This window comes from Hemiscyllium ocellatum, chromosome 5 (genome assembly GCF_020745735.1).
Source record: "Hemiscyllium ocellatum isolate sHemOce1 chromosome 5, sHemOce1.pat.X.cur, whole genome shotgun sequence".
NCBI classification, from domain to species: Eukaryota; Metazoa; Chordata; class Chondrichthyes; order Orectolobiformes; family Hemiscylliidae; genus Hemiscyllium; species Hemiscyllium ocellatum.
In genome coordinates, this window is record NC_083405.1 from 91,345,949 (window position 1) to 91,360,112 (window position 14,164).

General features: G+C 44.6%; 1 protein-coding gene across 1 annotated transcript in view; it reads left to right on the forward strand.

The window, feature by feature from the left end:
- Positions 1–14,164, forward strand: part of malrd1 (MAM and LDL receptor class A domain containing 1) — a 348,342-nt gene that overhangs the window by 300,962 nt on the left and 33,216 nt on the right. Inside the window, exons 30-33 of the mRNA XM_060825709.1 lie at positions 300–425; positions 563–629; positions 12,650–12,744; positions 12,829–12,922. Coding sequence (XP_060681692.1) covers positions 300–425; positions 563–629; positions 12,650–12,744; positions 12,829–12,922 — 382 coding nt within the window. The remainder of the gene's footprint in view (positions 1–299; positions 426–562; positions 630–12,649; positions 12,745–12,828; positions 12,923–14,164) is intronic.

Here is a 14,164-nt window from a genome sequence, read left to right on the forward strand (position 1 = left end):
GCATAGATTTAAGGTAAAATGTAGTCGGCTAAGAGGAGAGTTGAAGAGAATTTCTTACACCCAGAGGGTGGTGGGAACTCACTGCCAGAAAGCTGAGTGAATGAGTCATAAACTCTGGTAACAGTTAAGCTGTACTTGGCTATTCACTTGTTTTGCCTTTGTCTCCAGGATTACGGTCCAAGAGCTATGAAATGGGATGTGTGCAATCAAATCTTTGTTGCCCAGCAAAGACATAGTGGGCTGGATGGCCTCTTGTCTGAGCTCTAAATATCTATGAGCCTATAAACTGTGTTTTCCAGCTGCCATACACTGCTTTAATGGTTCTTTAGTCTGTGGGTCCAGTGGACAGTGTATCCCAGTAACACACCGATGTGATGGTGACATTGACTGTCGAGATTTCAAATCAGATGAATCGAGCTGCTCAGGTATGAAAGCAAATCATAAAATATTTAATTACAAAATTGTTTCACTCTGTTTTTTAAAATTTTAATCTAATATGTCAAATGTACCTTTGCGTTTCGTTTATTAATGACATTGGCAATTTAATGTATTCTTGTTGCAGAATGTCCTAATGCCTATTGTAAAAATGGAGGAACATGTATCATTGATAACAGAATTGCAATGTGCAAGTAAGTGTTTGTGTAATTGTTACAGGGCATTTTATAGATGCCTGATAAAAATTCAAAAGTTCAAGCTTCATCTCTTCTGTCACTTATGCAGATTTTCAAAGGAGAGCAAATTGCAGAATGCTGTGAAGCCATCTGTTCTGCTCATTACAAATCCAAATGTTTGTAGTTTGTATTCTTATGGTGCCATAATGTTGCAGATGCCATTTAAGAAAGGAGCATCATCTTGTCTATCAAGCAAGCAGGCAGCACTGAGTTATACTGACAAATCTGCACTATTGTCAGTTCAGGGGATTGGAGGTTGAGGTATGCATATCTAAGATTGTTCACCACCATCTGAAGGCTGATGACATTTCTAATGTCAGCATGGAAGCTAGATGTTCTGGCTTCATTAATGCTTTAAAGGCAGAGAACTCTTTAAGGTTTTACTTTTGATTATTTTATCCGTTTTAGTGAAATTTATACCATATTTGGTTTATCTCAGTTGGCTGGACTGTTGGTTTGTAAAGCAGTCTGATGCCAACAGCATGGGTTCAATTACTATTGGCTGAGGTATGGTGGGCTTCAGGTTAAATCACAACCAGGCGTCTCTCTCTAGTGAGATTAATAAAACTATGGTGACACAAATGCCATATGCCATCGCTGGTGCATGTATGGCAGACTTTTGTCTCCTCAAAGAAGAGTTCTTATATTGGAATCCTGATGTCAACATAAGCTGTTTAAAGCTTAAATCTATTTCACAGTAACAACAAAACACATGTTGATCCTGAAATATAAGTGTTATACTACAGGACCAGTAATTCAGTGGCATGGATTAATAATGCAGAGAATCAGTTGTGTGTGGGATGGTTTGGAACCAGCGTGGAACTACTGCCTGAATCCATCCAAACAATCACAGGAAGTACATTAAAAGTCTGTTGATTCATCAATCATACTTTTCATTGGCTGCCCCTCCATTTTGTGGGTGTGTTGGCAGAAGAGGTTTGTAGAAGCTAACAGGTAGTATAGTTTCAATGAAGCCTGTTGCAATCAGAACCATGAAACCTGAACCCTTTTCATTGTGGGAGTGACCCTTATCAGTCATACAACTCTCCCAGCCACTAGCACCAGTATGTCAATGAGGTTCATTCATGAGGGAATAGCTGTCACTTTTCAGTGCAATTCAGCAGTCCACAGCTGGAGTCACATTGCCAGGCACTCTGTGCCAATTGAGAGGCCTGGCTTTAGGTAAGGGAGGGACTAAAAGTCTCTTCCTACCCCCTCCACCCTTGACTCTGATCCTCCATTGGCTCTTCCTACAGCCTCCACTCCTGATCCTGTTCTCAGCTTCATATACCTTTGACCTGAAGTCCTTACATGGCACAGGACTCCTGGTGGTGCATCATTGGCAGCTGCCAGCACTCTCAGTGGTGCTTATGAACAGTAGAAACTTCCTGGCCTCATGGAAGGTATTAAATCCCATGGAAAACTCAAAAGTGACCTCCTGTACATTTAATACCATTGGACATCTCTAGCTGAATTGACAGAAGGTCTCCAATAGTTATCTACCTGTTGGGTAAGAACTCTTTAAGACCAACTAAATCCAGAAAGCACACTGACCATTATGAACAAGACTGATACTCCACAATGCTGAAAATGTTTTGCTGGAAAAGCGCAGCAAGTCAGGCAGCATCCAAGGAGCAGGAGAATTGACATTTCGGGCATGAGACCTTCTTCAGGAATCCTGTTATCCATACAACTCTGAAACTAACTTGCGAGTCCAGAAATCTGAACTCTGCATATCAACATCTCAGGTGATGAAAACATGGTGAAAGTGGTCAGAGGTAAAGGGCTCGGAATTTGGAAGTTGGACAATGGTCAGACTCATGTTCCCATGCTCACTGTGAAATTGTAGCTCTTCAGACTCATGCCCGAAACGTTGATTCTCCTGCTCCTTGGATGCTGCCTGACCTGCTGCGTTTTTTCAGCAACACATTTTCAGCTCTGAACTCCAGCATCTGCAGTCTTCACTTTCTCCTGATACTCTGCAATGGCTATTGGCAAAGCTGAAAGCGATGTTGAGCAGTATTTTGTTTCTCATGCCTTATTCTTTTTATCTGTTTCCTTCTAGCTCACCTTATCTTTTCTGCATTGCAAACTGATAATACTTTCATCAGCTATTCATTTCACCTTCCCCTTATACTCAAACCTAATCCTTAGACTACAATTTCACACTGAGCAGGGGAACATGAGTCTGGCCATTGTCCAACTTCCAAAATCCAAGCCTCTGACCACTTTCACCATGTTTTCATCACCTGAGATGTTGATATGCAGAGTCCCCATTTCTGGACTTGCAAGTTAGTTTCAGAGTTGGATGGATAACAGTGCAGGCTGGATAGGAGGTTACCCTTGGAATGTGGCAACACTGGCCCAGTTCTCCAATTCATTCTTATTGGCCCCACCATTCACCCTACATTGTCCAACTGCCATCCCCCCACTATGCCCCTCATGCTCCTTATGTATGTTCCATACTCCTCCATATCAGCTTCAATGCTTATGCATCCTCCAAGACCTCACAGATTCACCATGACACTCTATATCCCTCATGCTGCAATGTCCGTCTATGTTCCCGTGTATTTCCCAAAGGCACTTACCCAGTAATCACTATCCACAGTCTTTAGAAGACATGTCTTTTAAATGTACGTGAAAAAGTACGCCTCTACCAATTTAAAACAAAGCCAAAAGTCACATGACACCAGGTCATAATCCAGCAAGTTGATTTAAAAACACAAGTAAACCTGATGAAGGGGCTGCGGTCTGAAAGCTTGTGATTTTAAATCAACCTGTTGGACCATAAGCCAGTGTCATGTGACTTCTGACTTTACCCACCCCTGTCCAACACCAGCAATTTAAAAGTTTTTACTCAAAAGTACAACGATTTACCACAATAAAAACTCTAAAACCCCAAACAACGCATGAGACCCAATGAAAACCATTAAATATCCTCAAGAGGTCATTTAATTTTAAAAACAAGAATGTATTAAGTGATAATATCAATGACAGATAATATTTTAATTTCCTCTTAAAACTGAGACAAACTGTGTACATAACCTTCTGTTGAGATGTAACAGTTAAGAATGCTTGGCTCATTATCTATGGTCTCATCTGTCAAAACCAACCCTTGAAACTGCAGATAATGGACCATTTTGTAACTGGGTAACTGGAAGCTTTTTTTGTGCTACACCAAATGGCCTGTCCATCAAAGCAGTCCAGGACCAGTCAACTATTTTCTTGGCTAAATGAAAACTGAAGATAATTTTACCAGTAAATATAAAATACTACAGAAAACTGAATCATTTCAGATCATGTCATTTGATTTCCTGAGCACTATTTCCTTTAGAATGGAATGGATATGCAATACACCTGCCATGATAAGCATTTAGAGCTTACTAAGTTAAGTAAGGCAAAATAAATCTGAGGTGTGATCTGGAAGCTGATAACATTCATGACAATGAAGCAACATGCTTCTTCTGGAACTGTTAATATTCTTAAAATGTTTCAAGCATTTGGGCTACACTTTGCAACAGCACTCATCATACACAACTTAAAATCTGAGCCTCAGCATCAAGATACAAACAAAAAGCAACATTTGTCATTCATTATTACCTGATACCCTTTGGCAAGTAGAAAAGTCTAAAATTATTCCAGGTGATGAATGACTTGGAGGAAGGTATAGATGGTCTGATTGTCCAGTTTGCAGATGACACTAAGATTGGTGGAGTAGCAGACAGTGAAGGGGACTGTCAGAGAATGCAGCGGAATATAGATAGCTTAGAGAATTGGGTGGAGAAATGGCAGATGGAGTTCAATGTGGGGTAAATGCGAGGTGATGTGTTTTGGAAGATCAAATTCAGGAGCAAACTAATAGTAAATGGAAAAACTCTGGGGAAAATTGATGTACAGAGAGTTCAGGTCCAGTGTACCCTGAAGGTGGCAATGCAGGTTGATAGAGTAGTAAAGAAGGCATACAGCATGCTTTCCTTCATTGAGCAGTTTTTGAGTACATGTTAGCACTCTTGCCTCACAATGCTAAGGACATGAGGTTCGATTCCATCCTTGGGTGACTGTCTGTGTGGAGTTTGCACATTCTCCCCATGACTGCGTGGGTTTCCTCCAAATGCTCTGATTTCCTCCCACAGTCCAAAGATGTGTAGGTTAGGGTGGATTGGCCATGCTAAATTGCTCATAGTGTTCAGGGATGTGTAGATCAGGTACATTAGTTAGGGGTAAATGTAGACCAATAGGGTAGGGGAATGGGTCTGGGTGGGATACTCTTTGGAGGGTCGATGTGGACTTGTTGGGCTGAATGGCCTGTTTTCACACTGTAGGGATTCTATGATGTAAGAGTTGGCAGGTCACGTTACAGTTGTATTGGACTTTGCTTTGACTGCATTTGGAATACTGCGTACAGTTCTGGTCACCACACTACCAAAATGATCTGGATTCTTTGGAGACGGTGCAGAGAACGTTCACCAGGATGTTGCCTGATATTTCACTAGCTACGAAAAGAGGTTGAATAGATTAGGATTATTTTCATTAGAAAGACGGAGGTTGAGGGGGACCTGATTGAAGTCTACAAAATCATGAGCATATAGACAGGGTAGATAGCAAGAAGCTTTTTCCCAGAGCGGGGGACTCGACTACTAGGGGTCTCCAGTTCAAGGTGAGGGGCAAAAAGTTTAAGGGAGATATGCATGGACAGTTTTTTATGCAGAGGGTGATGGGTGCCTGGACATGTTGTCAGAGGAGTTGGCAAAGGCAGGCACAATAGCATCATTTAAGATGTATCTAGACAGATACATAAATGGGTACAGAGCGGAGGGACGCAGATCCTTAGAAAAATAGGAAAACTGCTTAGATAGAGGATCTGGATCAGTGCAGGCCGAAGGGCCTGTTGTGATTTTCTTTGTTCTTTGATCTTTGTCTGGTGAAAGAACAGGAAAAGGGGCTCGAGAAAGTTTAACAGAAATAATGAAAAAGCCAGAGAGGGAAACAAATAAATAAACTGCCAGAATTAGATAAAAAGAGACCCACTTGCAGAAAATTAATGAACAATTTATTTTATCCATAAGCAGTAACATGAAGATCATCTTACAGATATAGTATACAATGTGGAGGTGCTGATGTTCAACTGAGGTGGGGAAAGTCAGAAGTCAAATGACACCAGGTTATAGTCCCAACAGGTTTATTTGATATGACAAGATTTCGGAGCACAGCTTCTTCATCAGGTGAAATTGTCAGACATATTGTGTACATTATAATTTATGTAGAAAGTAGACATCACTTATCTTGTGACGTTGAACTATTATGTATTCGACGTTTCGAGCATAAGCCCTTCAGCTCGAAACGTTGAATTCTCTATTCCTGAGATGCTGCCTAACCTGCTGTGCTTTGACCAGCAACACATTTGCAGCTGTGATCTCCAGCATCTGCAGACCTCATTTTTTACGTTGAACTATTATGGCAAGATTTATATTTGATGCTGTCATCGAGGAATTGTGAAAAAAAAACCTTTTGGAGTTTTACAATCTATTAGGCGAGGTTTCCCTGGCAGTCTGCTATACTGTCAATGACACTTCTACGAAAGCACCTCGAGAGATTAAAATGCGATATTGGTATTCATTCTATCCTGCTAATCGTTCCTGTATAAAGTCAACAAATTGATTTCTAGTACTGGATGCTTTGAATTTCTTGTAGTGTCCTTTGCCTTTTCTTTCACTACATTCCAGATTGGAAGTTGGTCATTAGTTGCCAGATTTGTTGGTTACTGGACCAACTGCATCCAATTTACCTTCTAAGTAAAGTTTGCATTATTTGAAATTGATTAGATTAGTGGAAACAGGCCCTTCAGCCCAACAAGTCCACACTGACTCTCTAAAGAGCAACCCACCCAGACCCATTCCTCTACATTTACCCCTTCAACTAACACTACAGGCAATTTAGCATGGCCAATTCACTTGAGGAAATCAGAACACCCAGAGGAAACCCACGCAGACACGGGGAGAATGTGCAAACTCCACACAGACAGTTGCCTGAGGCAGGAATTGAACCCGAGTCTCTGGCGCTGTGAGGCTGCAGTGCTAACCACTGTGCCACCGTGCTGTCCGAAATGGGTTCTCTTTAGCTATTCAGAATCTTTGTACAAATACATCTGGTTCCTAGCATCAGTAAGTAGTAGGACCCCAATGCAAAATCTTGCAAGTTCCACCTAGATGTACCAATTTCATCATGGTCTATCTAGTACACCTTAACGGTACTCATGAGAAATTGCCCAAAGCAAAGCAAAAATTGCCCAAAAAGTTATAGTTCTGCTGTTGTGGATTCACCTTGCTATTTTAACCCCTTTTCTCAGGACCTACCTTTGGGCTGTATCAGCATCAGAGTCATAGTCTAGGGATCAAATTTGAGCCTTGAAACAAATACAGAGGAACCTCGATTATCCAAAAGAGATGGGTGGGTACTATTTCATTCGGATAATTGATAATTCAGTTAATTGATTCAATGCCTTTCCTCTGAGGTTCGGAGTTTTATGAAGTTTTCTTTTCCTGGCTCTGCCTGCTTTGCTCCCTCTCTCTTTCAGGGTTTGTTTCTGAGCAGACACACACTTGTGTATAAGGGAGCTGCAGCATTGCTCAAGCTTCAACCCCCAGCCCCTCCCACCCACACCCCCACCATCGCCCCCAGTTCAATAGGATTGAGAAAGCAAGCACTTGCTAAGTCTGCTCCCCATTCAGGAGACTAGACAGCAGCACACTGTGTGTGCGCCCCTTCCCCACATTTGCCCCACCTTCCATGCAGGGGTAGGTCTCAAAATAGTGCACACACGCACACACACACACACAAAACCCTACGCACACACACACAGTCCCCTACGCACACACACACACAGTCCCCCACACACACACAGACACAGCCGCCTACACACACACACATGCAGCCCCACAGACACACACACACGCAGTGCCCTACACACACACACCCACACCCACATACGCAGCCCTCCCACACACAACACGCAGCCGCACACAAACACGCAGCCCCCTACACACACACAGCCCCACACACACACACAACACGCAGTGCCCTACACACACACACCCACACCCACATATGCAGCCCTCCCATACACACACGCAGCCGCACACAAACACGCAGCCCCCTACACACACACAGCCCCACACACACACAACACGCAGCTGTACACAAACATGCAGCCCCCAAGCACATGCACATGCACGCAGCCCCCTACACACACACACAGCCCCACACACACGCAGCCCCCTACACACACGCAGCCCCCTACATACATGCAGCCCCACACACACACGCAGCCCCCTACACACACACACACACACACATCCCCCCATACACACACACACACATGCCGCCCCCTACACACGCGCGCACACACACATGCAGCCCCCTACACAAACACATGCAGACCTCTACACACACACACACGTGCAGTTCCCTACACACACACGCAGCCCCCTACACAAACACATGCAGCCCCCTACACACACACAACCCCTCACACACACACACACACATGCAGCCCAACACACATGCAACCCCCTACACACACACACGCAGCCCACCGCACACACACACGCTGCCCCCACATACACACAACACGCAGCCCCACACACACGCAGCCCCCCACACGCACCCGCAGCCCCCTACACACATGCAGCCCCAACCACACAGGCAGCCCCCACACACATACACACAAGCAGCCCCCCACACACACACACGCAGCCCCCTACACACACACACAGCCCCACACGCACACGCACAGCCCCCCTCACACACACACACGCAGCCCCCTACACATGCACACACAGCCCCCCACACACAAACACGCAGCCCCCTACACACACACACACACACGCAGCCCCCTACACATACACACACACACACGCAGCCCCCCCACACGCACACACACTCAGCCCCCTACGCACACACACGCTGCCCCCTACACACACACACAACCCCTCACACACACACGCAGCCCCACACACATGCACCCCCCTACACACACACACAACCCACCGCACACACACACGCTGCCCCTCCCCACACATACACACACACACACAGACACACACACACACACACACACACGCAGCCACACACACACGTAGCCCCACACACACGCAGCCCCCTACACATACACACGCAGCCCCCTATTCGAACACATGCAGACCCCTACACACACACGTGCAGCTCCCCCCCCCACACACACAGCCCCCTACACACACACACAGCCCCTTACACACACACATACAGCCCCCTACACACGCACGCAGCCCCCTACACAAACACACGCAGCCCCCCAAAACACACACACAGCCCCCCACACACACACACAGCCCCACACACACACACACAGCCCCCCCGCACACACACGCAGCCCCACACACATGCAGCCCCCTACACACACACACACACACACACACTCCCCTACACACACACACACAGCCCCCTACACACACATGCAGCCCCTTGCACCCCCCCAACAATTGCCCCAACAACACTCAAGAAGCTTAACACCATCCAGGACAAAGCAACCCACTTGACTGGCACCGCATCCACAAGCATCCGCTCCCTCCACCACCACCACCATAGCACAGAATCAGCAGTGTGTACTATCTACAAGAAGCACTGCAGAAATTCACCAAAGATTCGCCATGGGGCAGCAGGGTGGCTCAGTGGTTAGTACTGCTGCCTCATAGCACCAGGGTCTCAGGTTCAATTCCAGCCTTGGGTGACTGTCTGCAGGGATTTTGCACATTCTCCCCGTGTCTGCATAGGTTTCCTTTGGGTGCTCCAGTTTCCTCCCACAGTCCAAAGATGTGCAGGGTAGGTGAATTGGCCATGCTATAATTACTCATGTTAGGTGCATTACTCAGAGGGAAATAGGTCTGAGTGGGTTAATCTTCAGAGGGTCAGTGTGGACTTGTTGGGCCGAAGGACCTGTTTCCACACTATAGGGAATCTAATCTAATCTACTCTCATACAGCACCTTCCAAACCCATGACCACTTCCATCTAGAATAACAAGGGCAGCAAATATATGAGAACAGCACCACCTGCAAGTTCTCCTCCAAGCCACTCACCATCCTTACTTGGAAATATATCACTGTTCTTTCATTGTCACTGGGTCAAAATTGTGCAATTCCCTCCCTAATGACATTGTAACCAACCTACAGCACATAGACTGCAAAGTTCAAGAAGACAGCTCACCACCACTTTCTCAAGGGGATTTGGAGATGCCGGTGTTGGACTGGGGTGTACAAAGTTAAAAATCCCACAACACCAGGGTATAGTCCAACAGGTTTAATTGGAAGCACACTAGCTTTCGGAGCGACGCTCCTTCATCAGGTGGTTGTAGGAGTGGTGCTCCAAAAGCTAGTGTGCTTCCAATTAAACCTATTTGACTATAACCCGGTGTTGTGATTTTTAACTTCTTAAGGGGAGGTAGGGATAGGCAATAAATGTTGGCCCAGCCAGCAGTGCCAACATCCTACAAATAAATTTGAGAATATCTTCAGAGCATCTTACCCCTCTGGAGGAGGAGGAGGAGGAGGAGGACTCAGAGAGCTTCCTGATGAAGGGCTTTTGCCCAAAATGTCAGATGCTGCCTGACCTGCTGTGCTTTTCCAGCATCACTCTAATCTGCCACATACGTGGGGCAGAACCCTACTGAAGGTGACCCAGAACAGGAGGCAGGTTTGGAGGGGATGATCTCAGCTGCTGACTGTAGAGTCAGTATGACTTCCGTGCCACCTCTGTTATCACATTTTGGTCCTCTTAGGCACTTAAGAGGCCAGCTATGGGCCTTCCCCTGGAGTCAATCAAAAGCTAACAGTTCTGTTAAATGACAATGCCATTCAGAATGACAACGATCCAATGCATAATATTATTGCTAGATCCCAGGCCAGTGGGAATGACGGTGGAAGAGCTGTTACAGGACAGTGAGCATAATCAGCAAGGGCAGGAGGAAGGCTCTCACTCACTACCTTTGAATTAGGGTCCTCCTCGTGAGAGCCTGCATGTGTGTGCTTGTTGTGCTCCCTACAATATGAACTTTCTCGGCCTTGCACTGGGTAAATACAGTGGGAACAGGATGAGACTCTTAAATGGCATGACTTTCCCAGGGTCTGTTTCTGTGCTATACATATCTCAGTCTGTGACCGTATAACCTCATTTGAATACAGGGTAAGTGTGCTGTCCAAGGGCCATGCCTCCACTGATTTATTTGGGATCTAAGCCACCTATCCTCTTGCCTCAGTAAAATTCCCTCTCCTCCCAAACGTCCCACAGGGGACTATCAGAACTTCCTGAAATGCCCAGAATGAGCCAACTCAATCGTAGTTCACTTAGACAGTAATCGTACAGACATTTGGATCAGAAATTCCCAGTCCATTAGCCTCAACTCCTCCTTCAAGCCACAGTCAAATCAATCACACAATTAACAACTGGTCACTTTCACAGACACCTAATGCTCATTGTTAACTCTTGTCTCACCATTCTACATAAAGCAGAAGGTCACTTGCCAAGTAGAAGGCTAGTGTGGAGACAATTGGGAAAATGGGGAAATGGGGCAAATGTGTGAATATCATGGTCCAGAAAAATGTATAGAAATGTAGCAATTAATACTGTGATAAATGTCCATGTGTCTTCATTATGTAAATACAGTTCTTTGTCCATCCTTCTTTGGTTAACCCTGCATGATGTTTCCTATAATACCAGCAAAGGTATGAGCAGGAGGCACAAATCCAACTCTGAGTGAGACACTCTTGACCAATTCTGTCATGGTATATCCTTGGGGGCTGATGACCTCTTCCCGAACAGAGATTTAAGACAAAATTTAGAACTGACCAACTGTTAAGTTATTATTATGCATATGATCACTTTTTACTGGCTGTTGATATCACATCAACGTGAGCGAGGATTATATGCCATATGGCTCTGTGACATTTAACTGATGTCAGAGAGGTCCTGATCTTCCTGCCCCCACTAAGCCAGGCTTACTGAAGTTTCAGTTGGGACAGCCATATGCCATTCCCTGCCTACTTCCTGAAAGGAGTGAAAGAAAAGCCTTATGGATGTGAACAATGGAATGTATTGCAATGTTGAACAACTTTTGTGTCAGATGACAGTGAGGGATAGGTCTGGTGTTACACTTAAATGAATATTCGTCAATCTTAAATGGTCAGATGGGGATGTGACAAGACACTTACGCAGAGAAAGATGGGTGCATGAGAAAGATAAGCTGGAGTGATGAATGTTGTGTAGGAGAAGGTTACAGCAGAATGAGTAGCTTTGGGGTAAAATATGGAAACAAACAAACCAAATGTGCCATTTTACTTATCGTTACTGGTATGTTGACACTATTAGACCTTATCTGTTATAGTATGCTGAGCTGAAGCATCATATTCCTGATGGCCTCAGTGACTGGATTCCTGTGGTTGGCTTTCTCCACAAATATAAAGAAATCAAAGCTCCGTGTGGGGTTACAGTCTGAAATATTTTCTTCAGCCAGGCATTGTTGAAGTATGATGTTACCTTGTTACCTTGTGTTTTCATTACTGCAGGTTGTGGCTCTGTGAAAAGGGTGCAATAATGATTCACGTCTCATGTTTCCTGGAATCCCTATTAATAGTTGAACTGAAATAGATTGATGCAGCACCTCAGCGTGCCTGCTCACTCAAATCATTCTGGAAGCCAGGTGCAATACAGTGGCTGGGTGAAAAAGCCACTGATAAATTTGCTTCTGAAATCTTTGGGTTCCCCAGGGATTCCCAAGTTCCCCTCCTGAGTAGGTCAGGAAATCTAAATCCATATTGCTTGATGCAGCAAAACCATAGCTCTAGTCTGTCTATTTTTAAACAGACTGTTTATATATTGCTTTTGAATATTGCATTTTGAATTTCCAGCTATTCCCTAGGACTTTTGTTTTCCCTTGTGTCTGCCTTACAGGTGTACAAGCCAGTGGAGAGGAAATCGATGCCACATTCAGGTCAAACCAGCAGGATCACTGAGTCCTGCTCCGGGAACAAAGAAGGGTGGAAATGGTAAAGAAAAATATATCACTTTTACATTCTTGTCTTCTACAGCCTCCTGCTATTACTAATTATTTTTCCTTTTTTTAAATCTAGTGTCCATGTTGGCAGGACTGAGTGTTGGCTTGAGTCTAGTTGTGCTCGGTCTGGTAGCTGTTTTGGTCATAATTTCAAGGAAGAAACCAAGCACGTAAGTAACAGCATGTGTGTTACTCTTGGTTCGTGTTGTTGAGTGTGTTGGACTGCTACACATTAATCTTAAGAAACATACAAACTTTAAAGAGGTATAAATTACGAAAAGGTCATGCAATCACCTGAACTCTCGTGGGCGGCACGGTGGCACAGGGGTTAGCACTGCTGCCTCACAGCGCCTGAGACCCGGGTTCAATTCCCGACTCAGGCGACAGACTGTGTGGAGTTTGCACGTTCTCCCCGTGTCTGCGTGGGTTTCCTCCGGGTGCTCCGGTTTCCTCCCACAGTCCAAAGATGTGCGGGTCAGGTGAATTGGCCATGCTAAATTGCCCGTAGTGTTAGGTAAGGGGTAAATGTAGGGGTACGGGTGGGTTGCGCTTCGGCGGGTCGGTGTGGACTTGTTGGGCCGAAGGGCCTGTTTCCACACTGTAAGTCTAATCTAATCTCCTTTTAACAGACAACGTAGACTTCATCTCTGAGTTAATTCAAGTAAGAAATGTATTTACCCAGAGGTAAAGTTTCCAAGAAAATAAGTTGAAGTGTAATAGCTCTCACCAATATAATTGAATGTTGAATTCAAGATAATACCTTAAAGAAAGGCTTGACTCTATATTTCACTTCAGTATTTCTCTCAAAAAGAATTTCAAAGTGCAGTTAATTAGTTTAAAATGCTGTATTTGTAGGCAACCATCGTAGCTACAGTAGACACAACAAAATCCCAAACACAACAATGAAATGAATTGTCAAATCATCTGCTTTTGGTCATATTGATGATGGGAAAAATCTTGTCTTAGATATTAAGATATCAGGATTTTAGTTCTCAACTGTGCAACTTATATTCCACACATTGTATTTTCATAGTCCTCAATCATCATTAAACACAAGTAATCACAGAAAAGGCTCAGGTGAGCCTTTTGGCAACTAACAAAACCACGACAAAGATTATTTTACATCTTCACAGTTCTGACAAATCCTGCATTCTCAGGCTGTAAATCAGGACCTTTCACAGCTTTAGAAAAGCTACGTACCGCATGAACTCATTTTCCAATATGCACTTAATCAATTACAGAAATGTGAAAGGCCTGTGAGACTGAGTACTCCCCACTTCTCTGATTTGACTGTAACTCTATCCCAAATTCCAAGGCCAATATTAATTTAAATAATGAGAACAAGTACTCATAACCATCGCAGTATAAAAGGGATTGGGCGTGCGCCCCATGCATGACACCCTCCCACTCCA